At 49.9% G+C, this 16,827-nt stretch overlaps 1 protein-coding gene across 6 annotated transcripts in view; it reads left to right on the forward strand.

The window, feature by feature from the left end:
- Positions 1–16,827, forward strand: part of RALGAPB (Ral GTPase activating protein non-catalytic subunit beta) — a 2,501,232-nt gene that overhangs the window by 2,438,374 nt on the left and 46,031 nt on the right. For all 6 annotated transcript variants that reach the window (XM_069652125.1, XM_069652127.1, XM_069652128.1 and 3 more), the window contains one exon: positions 2,592–2,740. In XM_069652125.1, coding sequence (XP_069508226.1) covers positions 2,592–2,740 — 149 coding nt within the window. The remainder of the gene's footprint in view (positions 1–2,591; positions 2,741–16,827) is intronic.

A 16,827-nucleotide genomic window follows, 5' to 3' on the forward strand; every position in this document is an offset into this window, starting at 1 on the left:
TGGTGGCCCTCTCACCCCCCCCTCCCCAAACGGATGGAGGGGGCACCTCATGCAGGCCTCCCTGGGGCTCCTACGAACAGCTGCATGAGGTGCCCCCCTCCATTCGGGGTGGGAGGGAGGGGGCCACCAAAAAACGTGGGACAAGACCCCCAGTGGGTGGGGCACTAACGTTTGGGCCTCCTGGGGGCAGATTGGCACACTAATGTGCCCATCTGCGCCAAGGGATGTTTGGTAAACAAAGAAAAACATTGAAAATGGTACACTACACTTTAGGGGGGGCTGAGGGGCACCCTAAACCTCGGTGGACTTTTCCAATGTAAAGGGGGGTAGCCCTCTACCCCCCCCCCCCACACCAAATGCAAGGGGGCATCTCAATCAGCCCTCCATGGGGTCAGATACCCCTTCCTAGGAGCAGATAACTGCCCCCAGGGATGGCTGCATAACATGGCCCCCAGTCCATTTTGGATGGGGGGGAAGGGACATCCCCCTTTCCATAAAAACTATTCCCTGGTGGTCTAGTGGGGGGGGGACACTCCCACCAAAACCATCCATGCAGTTTTCCATTGTTTTTGCCCTCGGCCCCATTCCCTATGAGCAGATGGGCACCTGGGAGGTGGGGGGGGGCTGCCCACACTTTCCTGGTGGCCCTCACTCCCCCCCAATTGGAATGGGGGCCACCTCATGTATTCTTCCCTGGTGGCAGAAATGTGCCCCCTTAGAGGGCCACAAGGGTGCCCCCTTTCCACTTGGGGTGGGAGGGAGAGGGCCACCAGCCTTTCTTTTCCCCCAAAAAATCTTTGATGGCTAGTGATCCCCCACCCCATTTGCTGTGTGCATTTTCCTTTTTTCCCCCTTTTTTTCCCCCTTTTTTCCCCCCTTCCCTGGGGGCAGATGATCACCCATCTGCCCCCAGGGGTCTCCAGATCTGTGGCCCCATGCCCCCAGGGGTCTCCATATCTGTGGCCCCATGCTTTGGGGCCTCGGAGGGGGGGCGCTTATCTAGTAAGCAGCCCCTCCCTCCCTCCGCTTTGAAAACAAATCCCTGGTGGTCCAGTGTATTGCTGGCCACGGATTGAGCGCTCTGCGCCCGCTCCGTGACCAGCAATGCTGTCACACAAGGTGTCGTTGGAAAGGGGAGAATCTCCCCTTTGCAACGACATCTGCCTCGATCTCTGGCTTGAAATACAGCCAGAGATCGAGGCAGAGCAAGGTGGACACTCACCTTGTGTTTTCACTGCGGCAGCCGAAAATGGCTGCCGTGGTGAAAATACTTTGTTTCATGTCGGCGTGCGTTACGCATGCCGACATGAAACTGAAGGTAATCCAGCCCCCTGGCAGTGAGGAGGGGCCTTGTCCTTGGCTTGTCCTTTTTTATTGGTTTGATTGGTTTTTTTCTAGCTTGTAATATTTTGTATGGACATATTTTTGTAATTTCCAAAATAAAATTCAAATGATGATGATAAATGAAGTGCTTTGTAAAAAATAAATCGGTGGGGAAAAGCACATTTAAAAAAAGCTAAGATTGCTACTTATACAAATTTTAAGTCTGTATACATTGGAATTCCAACGTTAAGGTTTAAGCTATTTTTAAACACTAAGCATAACATACAATGAGCTCAACATTGTTGGAGCCTTAACTCACCCTCACAAATGGCTAGAATAGAAATTACAACAGCACATATGTATATATTTACAATGCACTCCAATAACATAAATTTCAACGATGCAGTACATTCTAGAAACAAACCACCTTACCATTTAAATAAATGGAAATGACCTACCTCGTATATAAAATGACCTCCACACAAGCACCCAAAGTCACACCTTACAATAAATAACTTGAATTCCTACACCACAATTACTAAAGTCACAACCTCACAACAAAATATACTCTTAGCAACATTTTAGTACCACGCCTAACAAACTAAAAACAAAACAGCATGAATACATTAACACATCCACAAATTCACACTAACTAAAATCAAAAAAAGAAAGTATGTTAAGGTTTCAGTTAATGCTGGTTTACGGTGTCATTTTGGGTTTTTGATTATAGGTTAAACCATAACATTGGCATGCCCAACCTTCAATTTTAAATTTGTATATCTAGAAGACTGAACCTTTTTTAGTTTCCCACTGATATTTTACAGTTTGAAAAATGTTCAAATCATCATAGTATTCATGATTTGCCTAGCTTTTTAATTGACTATAAGGATTTGTTTTTCAGAATTTCGTGTTGGTTTTTGGAAACCTTGTCTTGTGTTGTAACTTGGTTTTCAATGGATTCTGTTTTTGCAAGTGTGAGCTTTATCTGATTATATGGAACATTGTGGCTGTTTTCATTCATACATTAAATAAGGCATCAGTGTTTTTGATTTTATCAATATTGGATTCATACAAACTACTGCAGCTGTTTCATTTTATTTCCCTAAGTGGCAGTAATTCGGATCATTTTCTAAATGTGATTTCCTCATGTCTGTTCTCTGAAACAAAATGTAATCTTTCCATGAAGATACTGAGCTGGTTAAGCCCCTGGGAATAAATGAGAGCCACACCTATGAAAAATGACATGAGTGATCTATTTTTTCTTGTAGGTCTAGCACACCTGAAAAAGAAGTTCCTGTTATATTCATCCATCCTTTGAACACTGGCTTATTCAGAGTGAAATTACAAGGAGCTACTGGCAAATTTAACATGGTGATTCCACTAGTTGATGGAATGGTTGTTAGCAGAAGAGCTCTTGGTAGGTTGAAATTGGTAATTAATCTACAAATCTGAAGAACCATTAACACATATATGCATGCAGAGATAGTCTTGCGTATAAATGCAAAATTAGCAACTCAAATCGATGAGTATTCTGTTTTTGCTCATACTTATGAACTAGTTAAGTTGCTAGTCATTTACCTTATGTATGATGTTCTGCGGAAACGGATATCTTTAAATGTTTCTTGTATAATTTACATATTTTCTTTTTAAAGCACAAATGATGAAAGGACTGATAAACCTTGGTAGTTCTTGCAGTTTCCCATGTTGTTTCTTTGTACATTCTTTAACTTTGTCAGTCACTGGGAAGTATAGTGTTTTTGGAAACTCTGGAGTGTTCAGGAACACAATGAACAATAGTATGTGAATTGTAGTGGCTATGTGGATAGAACTGTCGTCAATAAATTGGCCATCAGTGACGCACGGGAATGGAAGGAACGCACAGGCCTGCCAGTATGCTTATATGTTCAGTGCTATTAATAGATATTTGATTAAAGGAATTTGGCACAATTCTCTTTTTCTTATATTTAATAGCAAACTTGTGTGCCTATACCACTTTCCCGCATGCTTACTTTTATGCAAGATCTGGTTTCCGCTTAATTGATTTCGAAATGTAAGCTGGGATAGTGCACACAGAAATGTTTGATTTTGTTGGAACACTATTCCACATATTTTAGCAGTCAATAGAAGTTGATTGCTTTTACCAAACTAGCTAAAAATTGTATTTGGTGAAAATGAAAGCTGGATTGCCTTTGTGAATTCACATAAAGTCTTACGTATTGCATGTTTCCACAACATCCGATTCAAAAGTAAAACTACCCAGCATAAATGTTTTTTTTTTATATTGGCATGTATTCAATTCATACCTTTTCTGTGCATCATTATGCATCATTAGTTAACAGAAGTACAACAGACCCTGCTTGATATGTGGTTGTGTATGTATGTACATGTGCACTGTCCATCTCCATGTTTAAAGTATGTATGCCCTTGGGAAAATCCAGTGTCAGAAGAGGAGCCCCATTAAAATGTTCTAGAAGAGTTTAATCTTTGATACAGCATGTGGGGTTCAGGTTAATAATGTTAAATATAGCAATGTTGCTTAATATAAGGAACATGCATGAGATGCCATCGAAAACTGGAAGTGCCTAAGCTTGAATACGTTTGGCAGGCAATTTCCACACTGCATAGGAACTTAAGGTTACGTATAACTAATATGATAAAGTATGCCATCATGCTGTTCAGCAGATATCTAACCAGATGTATGCAAGTAATGAAGTGGCAATATATACAAAACTAAATAATTTGGGTAAGATGAAACAAAAAAGTATCCCTTATTCAGGAAAATACTAAATGCACTGGACATACATCTCAAACACCTTTTCCAAAAAGCCATACTCAGCTCTGCAGAGTTTCTTGAGGATTGTCACTCACTATGGGAGATTCACTCAGTTTCCTTCTATGATAGAAGAGTCCACATTGCCTGAGAAGGTTCCAGTCCTTTTCTGAAGGATTTCTTCTTCCCAAACATTTCCCCCAGGCACATCTCTTGCTTTGGAATCTTGTTTAACCACCAGGGAGTGATTTGTTGGTTGACATGTGATGTCATGGATGTAAGATATGGTTCTTGCTGTATCTCATGCCCACTTTATTGAATGCACTCGACATGCTGCTTTGAAGCCCGCCAACAGCTATTGATAGTTTTGTCCTGCGTCATGCTCTGCTCGAAGACCTTGGCCTTCGAGGCCTGTAAGTACTGTAGGATGCCCATGTTGGTGTTTGATCAGCACAAGTGTTGCCTCTGGTGCTTGGTTCTAAACATTCACATCAAAATTTGTGGGTCCTCCCGTGTATCGAAGACCCAGAGGGGGGATTGCTTGAAAGATCTTTATTGCCTTCCACAGGGGCAGGGAGATTCCTTCCATCCAAGTCCTTGGCTGCATTGGAGTTGTTCGAAGGAAAATCCATGGTTGGCTGAGAAAGTCACTAAACCATAAGTGCTTAACAGAGGTATACAACAGTTCAGAGCTAACAGAAAATATATAATGTTGGGGGGGTAAGATGCAGAGGGGCACCTAGGAGGGGTACAGCTGTACTGGGTTGTGGAGAGTAGAGGGGTGGGCAGCATCAAGCTAGTCGGGTGGCGCAAGGGGCAACATGATGGCCTAGGTGTTGAGGAGAGAGTTCTTGAAGAGGTGGGTCTTGAGTTCTTTTCTGAATTGTAGGAGCATGGGGGCGAGTCTGATGCTAACGAGGAGGAAGGTTCCCTAGTCTTGGGGCATAGGCAGACAAGGATAGTTTTCTGGTCCTTCTGTTTTCCTAGCAGAGGATTTCAAGTCTGCATGTGTACTGGCTCCTGGTGCTATTCTGTGTGCCGCAGATGCTGAGTTTCTCCAACAAGTTTCCTCCCACACCTTTTGTGGTACTTGCATAGAACCTGAATTTGATGACATTTTTGATGGGCACACCATTCAAACCTTTACACTCTTGCCGGCTATGGCTTCTGTCTCGGAAGACCACCTTTCTGACAGCCACTGTGTCAGTGCGCAGGTTGAGCAAGTTGGGCACCAGATGGGGAAAAGCCCTTATGAAGCAAACCATTTCCAGATGGATCGTTTTGGCTATCTCGGAATGATACAGCATTCATAGGCAAATCACATTCACGGCGATAGATGGAGATGATTTGAACTGAGTGAGGCAAAGCAATAGTAGACATGGTGAATTCGAAAGCAGAAGGAGAGGACGTGGCATTGGAGTTTTGTGGGACTTTGAGGCTGGAGGAGAATAGGTGACAGATGCCTCCAACTCTACCAGTCAGTCGAGGAGCGTGAATAAAGGATAGTTTGGAGTTGTGTAGGGCCGCCAGAATGGCAGTGTCAGATGGAGAAATCCAGGTTTCAGTGATGGCAAGGTCTTAGGGAAGACAGCTGGAGTGAAAGTAGTCAGTGATCAAGGAAGTTTTGTTACATTCCAGAGTGCAGTGTTCTGTTGATGAAGTAAGGAATAATAGAGAAGTGAAACTCAGAAGAAGAGGGGCGAGGTGGATAGGTGTTAGATGAGTAATGGTTAGCTCATCAGCTTTGTTTGTTGGAAGAGAAATGGAGTAGTGGGAGTTTCGAGTTGTGAGTTTTATAATAGGGATATGAAAGGAGGAAGTTGTAGCGTGATTGGAGAAAGCGTAGGGAGAAGTGAGTACGAGGAGCAGCAGGATGAGCAGAAGTGAATGCATTATAGGTGAGGAGCACAGTGTGTAGAGTAGAAGACAGTACAGTAATTGGGAAGTTTGGGGTACTCACAGGTGCAACAGGGAGAAAGGCAAAGGCTCATGGTCGAACAGGCAAATAGGCTGGTCAATGGCTGGTCTTCACCCTTCACGGTTCTGCCCTTCACTAGACGCCCCTAAATAATTCTGAAGGGATGACACGCTCTTGTCACCTGATCACCTTGTCCATCAGTTTGACCCCTCACTCTGATTTTGTCCCTGGTGTTGCTTGGTTGAGGATATTTCTTCCTGATGATTGGTGTTCCCAGAGGACCCTCTTGTGGTCTTCGGCTGGAGATGGGGTTGATCCAAAATGGATGTCCAGTCAAAACTCCAGGATATGCCCTTTGAAAGGTCTAATGTATTTGGCCATAAGGCAGACGATAGCCTGGCGGCTTCCAAGGCTGCAGCAAAGTCTTTAAGTGCAGCCATCGACAACCACAACATCCACCTTCACAGAACTGGAGAGGGCAGTCCTCTTGGGAATACACTTGCTTCAATCAAAGAGGAAGAGGTCAGTCGGTACAAAGACAAGGGCAAGGAGGATGTGCACACATCCCAAGAGGTTGTGGAGGAAACACTGCCCAGGCAGCAAACCCTTCCTTGCCCTTTGCCACAGTCCCAAAACCTCTCTGAGCACTTTGCTCACTAAACTCCAGTGGGAGGCAGATTGACCCATTATCTGCCAGATACATGGTTGTTATAAACAGTTGCCCATGGGTGCAGTCTCCAAGTCCTAAATAGGCCTTCAGATTGTCCCCTGAGCGAACACTCATCGGGTTCTAGATCTGCTCCTCTTAAAGGAGATCCTTTCCCTGTTGGAGAAAGGTTCAGTGGACAAGGTGCCTATAGCCGAACAGAACCAGGGTTGGTACTCCACCTATTTCATGGTCCCCCAAAAAAGACTGAGGGCTGCGACCCATTCTGGACCTTAGGCGCTTCAACAAATTCCACAGGAAAGACAAATTCAAGATTGTCACTCTTTCGCAGATCCCACAGGCCCTTCAAATACAGGGCTGCATGGTGTCACTGAATCTTCAGGATATTTACTTTCATGTGCCTATAAATACCAGGCACAGGAAGTATCTGAGCTTTGCCATTGACAGTTCTCAATATGAATTTCGAGTACTGCCTTTTAGGCTTATCTCTGCCCAAGGGTCTTCACCAAGTCGCTACCGGTGGGCGGCAGCAAATGTAAGGAGGGGAGGGATTCACATCTTTCCTTACCTAGACGACTGACTGATCAGAGTTTGTTCTCCCGAGCAGGTTCTCAACATCTCAACAGCACCTGCCACTCCCTCCTCGAACTGGGCTTCTCCCTCAAAATGTAAGAATTTCCAGGCGACACCTTCTCAAAAGCTTCATTTTATTGGGGCAGTCCTGGGCGACTTTGCCTCCCTAGTTGAGGGCTCATCGTATCTTTCAGATGGTAATGATATTTCAAAACGCCCAGTATCTACCGACGTTCGACTTTCTGAGTTTGCTAGGCCTCATGGCACCCTGCATTCTCCTGGTGCCAGAGGTCCGCCTGAGGATGAGATCCCTTCAGTGGGCCCTCGGAAACCAATGCACACAGTTCTCAGGCAGGATGACGAACCTTCTTCAGGTCCCAAGCAAGGTAGCACAGGACCTCCTGTGGTCAGCCTACAAGGAGAACACGATGATGGGGAACCTTTTTCTCCAGCATGGGGTCTGGCATGAATTCACATGCTCATGAATATTCCCTGTAGTCAGGCTGGGAATCCTCGGTAAAGAAAAAACTCAGTATCAGTTTCGTTTCTGATCTGACATTCGTAGTAGTAACCGATCACTGATTTCTGCGTCATACTGACCACAGCCAATGACTGCCCTCTCCCTAAGCCCCGCCTCTGGCAGCCATCCTCAGATTTTTACCGCACGTTCAAGTGTTGGGATCCTCGTGCTATTGCTCTCGAGCTTTAGTGCGTTTTCGTGCTTTTTTCATAGGAACATTTTCTCTTTTTTCGGTCAAAGAGCCTCAAGCTCCACCGTTTCTATATCCGATCAACGGGGATCCATGTCGGATTCTTCTATGCCCATCAAGGGTGAAGATTTCGTCGAGCCACGCTTTGGAGGACTCCAGAACTTTCTCAGGCCCATCTCGGACATGGCCCAGGAGAAGGGAAGCTCGACGCCCGGGAAGCTGTTCAGGGTCTGCCCTGCATGCCAGCTTCAGAATGTCTTCAAGGAGGACGAACACTCCCTTTGCTTCTACTGCCTGCATGAGGACAAGACGCACGTGGAGAAGAACTGTGCGTTTTGCGGGAACATGTCGGAGCGGACCATAAGGGACCGTCATCTGCGTCTCGCCAACTGGCTGGAAGGGAAGAGCAAGTCAGGCGAGAAAAAGAAGAAGTCTGAGCGGTCTTCTAAGACCTTTGAGGGCGCCCCGGCGACGGGGGCCCAACAGAAGGCCAAGCACTGCGAGTCCCCGGGCACCGGGAGCGCCGAACGGTCGGGCTCTTTGGTTGCCAGGCAGGGCACAGCCTCCCCGGCGCCATCAACCACGAGCCAACGTTCTGGCTCGGGTAAGAGGAAGTCCGAGCACCCGGCGAAGCTTCTGGAGAGGCCCCGGTCGAGCTCGAAGGCCAATTCGGAGGGGGAGCGAGGCGGTGACCCCCCCCTAAGTAGAAGGCGGTGAGCGCACCTAAGGTGACGAAAGTCTTGATCCACCCGCCAAGGCCTCAATCGAGACAGTCGCGGCGGCCCTGGCTCAGCCTGAGGAGGCTACACCAGTGGAGGCGACCTCGGGGCCCAGAGTCTCCCTGCCACCGCGGAGGGAGTCCTCTTTCAAGCCCATCAACAGGACCCCTGTGAAACCTCCGACGGAGAAGAAGGGGGGGCAGGAGGCCATCGTGGATTCAGCCTCAACCTCTGAAGAGGAGCTGATCGAAGTCTTAAGCCACGGCATTGGCGTGGAGGAAGACCAGCCCGTCGGGAAGGACCCCGACGAGGGGGACGACGAGAACGTCGAGGGTACCGACGAGGTTCCTGTCCGCCCGTCGGAACCCCCTCAACCAGTGCCGCAAGACAACTCGGCGGCCATTTTGTTGGCTATACAGTCCTTATGCTCGGAGATAAGGACGAGATTGCCGTTGCCACCGACGGAGGAACCGCTCTCGACGGGGGAAACGGAGCCGGGCCCTTCTGGGAGCCCTCCTCCTAAGAGAAGAAGGATTCATCCTCCACCTCCTTTTCAACCATCGCGCCCGTCTCAGCCCTCCTCCCCGTCCACGACCCGGGGGGGATGACACAGGGACAGACACGGCCGCGACGGGTACAGACGACGAGACGGGTACAGAAGACAGGCTTGCCCGCCCGACGAGATTGGATCATTTCATGCAATGATCACCAGTGCATCCGAGCTTTTCCAGCTCTGCCCGGAAGAGAAGAAGAAGGAAGGCTTCCTTTATCAATGGCGCGAGACCAAGAGGAAGACGGTCCTCGCCGTACCCCTACTGGACCCTGGACTCGGTCGTCTCCGCGGCGGCCAGGAAGAAAGCGGGGGGGGGGCATCAGCCCCACGTCAACTCCCTCCCCCCCCGGACGGCGAGGGAAAGAAATTGGACACGATGGGACGCAGAGTCATCTCATCGGCTGCGACGACGATTAAGGCTGCCAACGCCTTGGCTATCGTAGCATGCTACGACAGGGAGTTGTGGTACAAGATCGCCCCCCTGCTGGACTTCCTACCGGACGACAAGAGGGTTGAGGCCCTGGAGATCTTGCAGGAAGGGGAAGTGGCGTCGGACCACGCCATTACGGTAGCGACGGACATCGCTGATACTGGTTTTCGCCAGTTGGGCAACGGCGTGTGCCTTAGACGGCGTGGATGGCTCAAGGCAACGGACTTCCGGCAGGACGTGCAGACCAGAGTTTTGGACATGCCGTTCGACGGGAACAACCTGTTTGGGAAAACAGTGGACGATTCCCTGCAAGCCATCAAGGCGGACACGGAGACGGCCCGGCCTCTTGGTGTTCTCCAGCAACGACGGCCGCCCTTTCGGAGCACCGGAGGCAAGCAGGGTGCCTCCAAAGGTTCCTGCGGCGGATATTCCACCTACCGTCAAGCGGCCCGTTCGTCGTCACAAGAAGCCTACAGGGGACGAGGCAAGTCGGGCGGTCCCCGCCGTCGTCGCCAGGGAGGACAAGGCGGCAAATCCTCCTCGAAGCAGGACTGAACCGGCCGTGGGGTCGGGACCCCACCGAAGCACCCCGGTGGGAGGCCGGCTGGCGAACTTCGTCGGCGTGTGGGAGTCCATCTCCACCGACCGTTGGGTGCTGGATGCCCTGGCCCAGGGTCACGCGCTCGTGTTTCTAAAGAAGTGCCCGCGCGCCCCCCCCGTGGCCAGGAAGGAACATCACGTCCCTCAACTTCTCTTGGAGGTAAAGGCGATGCTCAAGAAAGGCGCCATCGAGCTCGTCCAAAAGGGGCTTCGGGGCTCCGGAGTTTACTCAAGATACTTCCTCGTGAAGAAGAAGACGGGAGGATGGCGTCCCATCCTGGACCTACGACGACTGAACAAATTCATCAAGGCACAGAAGTTCCGGATGGTCACCCTCCAGCACGTCCTGGTTCAGCTGGAGGAGGGCGATTTCCTGTCGTCGTTGGACTTGGAGGATGCCTACTTCCATATCCCCATCCTAAAGGGACACCGAAAGTTTCTCAGATTCGTGGTCCGAGGGCGGCACTACCAGTTCAGAGCCCTTCCCTTCGGATTGAGGTCGGCACCCAGGGTGTTCACCAAGTGCCTCGCACCGGTGGCGGCGCGGCTGCGCCTGGAGGGGATTCACGTCTACCCCTACCTGGACAACTGACTCATCCGAGCAAAGACAAGGGAGCTCGCGGCGGAACACATGGCTAGGACCGTCCAACTACTCACGGACCTGGGATTCTCCATAAACTACGCCAAGTCCCACCTGGTGCCCGGGCAAGACGCACTGTTTCTGGGACCGAAACTCGACACAGTGGCGCATCTGGCCTCGCCGTCGGAGGAAAGAACGAGGGCCATCTTGGGCAAGGTGCAGAGGATGCTGTTTGCGGACGCGGCCAAGGTGAGGTCCATCAAATCCCTCCTCGGAATGATGTCTTCTTGCATTTATCTCATCCGCCTGTGCAGGCTTCGGATGCGCCCGTTGCAGGAGTTCCTGGACGCTCGCTGGGTCCAGGCGACGGGCAGCTTCGAGGACAGGATCACACTCGACGAGAGTTTCCGACGAGCGATCCGGTGGTGGGGCACCCGCGCGCATCTGACGACGGGCATGGACTTCCAGACCCCGGGCCACCAGAAGACAGTGACCACGGATGCCTCCCTGGAAGGGTGGGGAGCGCACACCGAAAATCTGCACGCGAGAGGCCTTTGGCTTCCGACGGAGAAATCCCTCCATATCAACGTCCTGGAACTCCGTGCAGTGTTTTGGGCCCTCAGGTCCTTCCTTCCGTCCCTCAAGGGCAAGGTGGTGAGGATCTTCACCGACAACACCACCACCATGTTCTACATCAGGAAGCAGGGCGGTACCAGATCCCCAGCCCTGTCCAAGGAGGCGCAGGATCTGTGGCATTGGGCCGTCGCCCAGGGGATGTTCCTGGTGCCGTTTCATCTGGCAGGAATAAAAAACACCATCGCCGACTCGCTCAGCAGAGAGCTGCGCTCATGCCACAAGTGGGAACTACGACAGGACATAGTGGACCGCCTCTTCCGATGCTGGGGCACACCCCAGATCGATCTGTTCGCGACGGCGACAAACTCCAAGTGCCGGAGGTTCGCCAGCAGGTTTCCCCAGCCGAGGAGCATGGGCGATGCTTTCTCGTTCCCCTGGGAGGGCCTTTTCCTGTAGGCGTTCCCTCCTATACCGTTGCTGATCCGGCTCATCAACCAGCTCAAGAGGTCATGGTGCAGGATGATACTCGTCGCACCCGCGTGGCCGAGGCAGATATGGTTCCCGGACCTTCTGGACTTGTCAGCGTCCCCGTCAAACAAGCTGCCAGTGGACACGGATCTTCTCTCCACGGAAGGAGGCGCCATCCTCCATCACGACCCGAAGTCACTGAACTTGCAGGCCTGGCTCCTGCAGCGCTAGAGTTTGGAGGTTACGACATACCGGCCGACTGCAGAGAGGTTCTTGCAAAGGCCAGGGCGTCCTCAACTCTTAAATGCTATGGACACAAATGGAAGAGGTTCTCTGTCTGGTGCCACGCACAGAAGATTAACCCTCTACGGATTACGGCTCCTCAAGTACTGCCGTACCTACTGACGCTGGCCAAGGCTGGACTAGCGCACGCTTCCATCAAGATTCATCTTGCTGCGATCTCCCGATACACCAGAACCACGGGACGGACGTCCTTGTGGTCTCATCGTCTGGTGAAGGAGTTCATGAAGGGACTGTTCAGATCGTTCCCGCCGGTGAAGGCGCCGGCCCCGGCGTGGGAGCTCAACGTGGTGCTGACCAAGCTCATGGGACCTCCGTTCGAGCCTCTGCACTCAGCTTCTTTGAAGTTCTTGTCGTGGAAAACAGCGTTCCTTGTGGCCATCACCTCCGCACGATGAGTGGGAGAGATCCAGGCCCTTTCCTGAAAGCCCCCGTACTTGACTTTTCACGACACGAGGGTAGTGCTCAGGATGCACCCCTCCTTCATGCCCAAGGTGCTGTCGGACTTCCACCTCAACGACCCTTGGTGTTGCCTGTTTTCTTCCCGTCGCCTTCGTCGCCGGCTGAAAGGACTTTGCACTCGCTGGATGTGGCTAGAGCGCTGAAGTTCTACGTGGACCGCACGAAGAGCTTTCGGAAGACGTCACAACTTTTTGTGAACTTTGGACCTGTCAATCAGGGGAAGGCTCTCTCTGAGGCTTCCATTTCCAGATGGCTCTCCGGTTGTATCATGTACTGTCATCGGTTGGCAAACCGACCGCTGCCCGGCCGTCCGAGAGCCCATTCCACCAGAGCGATCGCAGCTACCACGGCGTTCCTATCTGGTCTGCCCCTGCTGGACATCTGCAGGGCTGCTACGTGGAGGTCGACGCAAACCTTCACGAAATTCTACTGCGTCAACCGGGATTCCAGGGAGTAGTCCAGGGTCGGCCAAGCAGTGCTGAGCAGCCTGTTCGCCTAAGGTGAGCCTGGTGAGGAGGTAGGAGACGCTTAATGTTGAGTTGTTGTATTGCTTAATGTTGAGCCTGTTGCCACCTCCTGTGGTTGTGCATGTGTGTACTGCTATGTATTCTCTTATTCATGAGCATGTGAATCCATGTCAGACCCCATGCTGGAGAAGGAACAAGTTACTTACCTGTAACTGTTGTTCTCCAGCATGGGTCTGGCATGGATTCACATGCGAACCCTCCCTCCTACCCCTCTGCGGCTCTTCACTTGGTCATACTGCCACTTCACGTGCTACCAAATCTGAGGATGGCTGCCAGAGGCGGGGCTTAGGGAGAGGGCAATCATTGGCTGTGGTCAGTATGACGCAGAAATCAGTGATTGGTTACTACTACGAAAGTCAGATCAGAAATGAAACTGATACTGAGTTTTTTCTTTACCGAGGATTCCCAGCCTGACGGGGAATATTCATGAGCATGTGAATCCATGCCAGACCCATGCTGGAGAACAACAGTTACAGGTAAGTAATTTGTTCCTTAGCAACCCTGTCCAGAGATAACTGTAGTCACTGATGCTTCCCTCATGGCATGGAAAGCACACATGAGCGATCTGACAAGAGGGCATTGGCCCCCTGCCGAATAGAGACTATGCATTAACCTTTTAGAGGTGAGGGGATCTGACTGGTGCTGATGGCCTTTTTGGCTACCCTCCATGGAAAGAACGTCCTGATAATGACAGACAACACAGTGGCCAAGCATCACCTCAACAAAAGAGGTGGTAGAGGGTCACTACCTCACTGCAAGGTGACAATACAGCTATGGTTTTTGGGCTTTACAAAATAGAATCTGTCAGCTGTTCATCTAGCCGGGAAAGAGAATACAACAGTAGATGCTTTAAGCAGGCAGATCCTGATTGCCAACGAGTGGGAGTTGGCTTCTAGAGATCTTCGCCCTTTGGGGAACCGGTCAAGTGGATCTGCTTGTGTCCAGTATCAACAGGAAGTGTAAACTGTAATGCTCCAGGAAATATCCTTAGAGAGGAGCTCTGGGAGATGTGTTCGTAGTGGACTGGGAATTGACACTCCTGTGCGCGTTCCCACCAGTCCTCGTCATTCCTCATATCATCAGGAGGTTGAGGAAGTTTGGCATCCATGATCCTGAGTGCCCCGATTGGCTCTGGAGGACGTGATACGCGGACCTTCTAGACATGTCCATCTGCCTTCTATTTGTCTTCCCCACAGAGCGGATCTACTCTCACAAGGAGTAGTCTTCATCCAGGAATCAGAACACTGAACCTTCTTGCCTGGTTTCTGAGAGGCTAATCTAAAAAGATTGGGACCTTCTGGAAGACGTAATGGAGCTGTTGCTTTCGTCTAGAAGACCAGCAACTAAATCCCTATACCACATCCATTGGAGCAAGTTTTGCGACTGGTGTAGAGCTAAAGATATAGATCCTTTCTCTTGCAATATACCTGCATTGCTTTCTTTTTTACTGCACGTAGTCCGTCAGAGGCTACAGGTGGCTAAGGTTAAGGGATACTTGGCGGCTTTATCACAACAGAACAAGGCTCATACTTTAAGATGCCTACTGTAATAGAATTCCGGAAAGGATTGACATTATCTCTGCTCCTTTTTCTGGTTCTGTCCTGGAATTTGAAGCTGGTTCTTGAATTTCTAATGGGAGCGCCATTTGAACCGCTCCATTCCTCTCTTCTCAGGCTATTAGCATGGAAAACTATCTTTTTAGTGGCTATCATTTCTGCTGGTAGAGTTAGCGAGCTACAAGTCCTACCCTGCAAACCACCTTTCACAGTATTTTCCAAAGAGACAGTTGTTTTAGCGTTCGTCCCTCTTTTCTTCCTAAATTCTGAGTGTCACTTATCTCAGAAGATCACATTACCAGTGGTCTACCCCCCCTCTTCACCCTTCTAAGAACGAAGAGCGGTTGCACAGGCTTCACCCAAAAAGCGTTCTTCGTTTCTCCAGCATTAGATCTTTCATAGATTCAGATGCTTGAATATTCCCTGTCGTCTGACTGGGAATCCTCAGTGATAAAAATATATATATATTTTTTTAATATAAATACATTATTCCATAGAGAATGCATGTAAATACCCCATTGTGGCCATTCTATTGTGTAGCCCCTCCACCTCACTTTGGTCCTTTATGGCCCCAACCAATGAGATGGCAGGGCTTAAGCTCCGCCCCAGTCAGCCATCTTCAGATTTTTCACCGCAGTCTAACAGACGGAGGGAATCCTCGAGCTCTCTGAGCTTTCGAATATTTTTCTCTTTTTTGTGTAGTATATATTTTCTTAATATATTCTACTGTTTTCCCCTGCTTAGGGGCTATCTATTCTGACCTTTTGGACACAGAGAAGCTTTCTTTTTGCCTCAAATTCGTCGATTGAATTTTCTCCTCAGCATGGCTGCACTTCAGGCTGCCAAGAAGCCTTCCCTGTTCAGGGACTGCACGAGATGCAGGAAAAAACTGGTCTACATGAAAGATCCACATGAGCACTGCATCTACTGCCTATATCCACATGACATCAACAAATGTGATATTTGCAGGTCTTTCTTCACCAAAACCCTGCAAGACAGACCCAGGAGACTTCTGTTACACCTGGAAGCCAAAGGTCTGTCCAAAACAGCTCCTGTACTGTCTACTAAACCATCTGAGAGACAAACTTCTAAGAGAACGGCCTCTTCAGTGGAAAGGAGTTCCTCTCCTGCTCTAAAGAGTAAGAGAAAGCTGGAGACCACTTCTTCCATGCCTCCCTTGGGTTCTGGAGGCCACAAGATACGGCATCCTGAAGAAAAAGGCACCTCCAAAGGTAAGGAGGCGTTTTCAAAAAAACTAGGGGTGCGGGGGGCAGTCGTCCACGGAGAAGCTGTTACGAGCAGCAGTAAGGATAGGTACTGGCGTCGACGAAACCCCCATTGACGACACTCCAAACCTCATCGTCCACGATCAAATCCTCGTCGTCGAGGTCAACGTCTACAAAACAGTCGCCGACGAAGGAAGCTCATCACTCGTCGACAAAGCTCTCGTCCACGAACCTCTCGTCAACATATAAGGGTCACCAAACACCTTCAAAGTCTTCGTCCACGGAACCTCCGTCGACGAAGCTGTCGTCCACGAAGCCACTGTCGACGACACCACAAACTTCTTCGTCTACGGAAGAAATAAACCCCAAAACGCCCCTCGCGGACGTCACGGATAGACCGTCCAATGTGAGCAGTCTTCCCAAGCCTATGGAAGCAACGCCTCTGGTTTCAAAAACTCCTGAACCACTTGGAGCACAATGATCTCCTTTTAAAAGAGATGACAGAACTCTCTGACATTCTTCAAGAGGAGTTTTCAGACACAGAGCTTCTTGGTGAGCAACCTTTCCTCACCCCCAAGGAGAACAGTCCTCCCTGGCAGTCGTCTACTGAGGTCGTTGCAGATCCTTATGACCCTGTGCTCATGGAATCGATGCGAAGGATCATCGAGGAATTCAACAGACGGCAAGAAGAAAAGAATAGGTCATCTGTGCCGAAAGAGTCGAGAACCCACCAGAGGGACATCTCACCTCGACATAGTACACCAAGTCACTCCTCTTACAGGAGTAGACCACAGAAAAGAGCAAGATCACCCGAGCCTCCACGTAGATCCAGGTGCAGAACGGTCACCGTCTCCAGCATCGTCACATAG

This window comes from Ambystoma mexicanum, chromosome 3p, assembly GCF_040938575.1.
Source record: "Ambystoma mexicanum isolate Mex_15411 chromosome 3p, UKY_AmexF1_1, whole genome shotgun sequence".
NCBI classification, from domain to species: Eukaryota; Metazoa; Chordata; class Amphibia; order Caudata; family Ambystomatidae; genus Ambystoma; species Ambystoma mexicanum.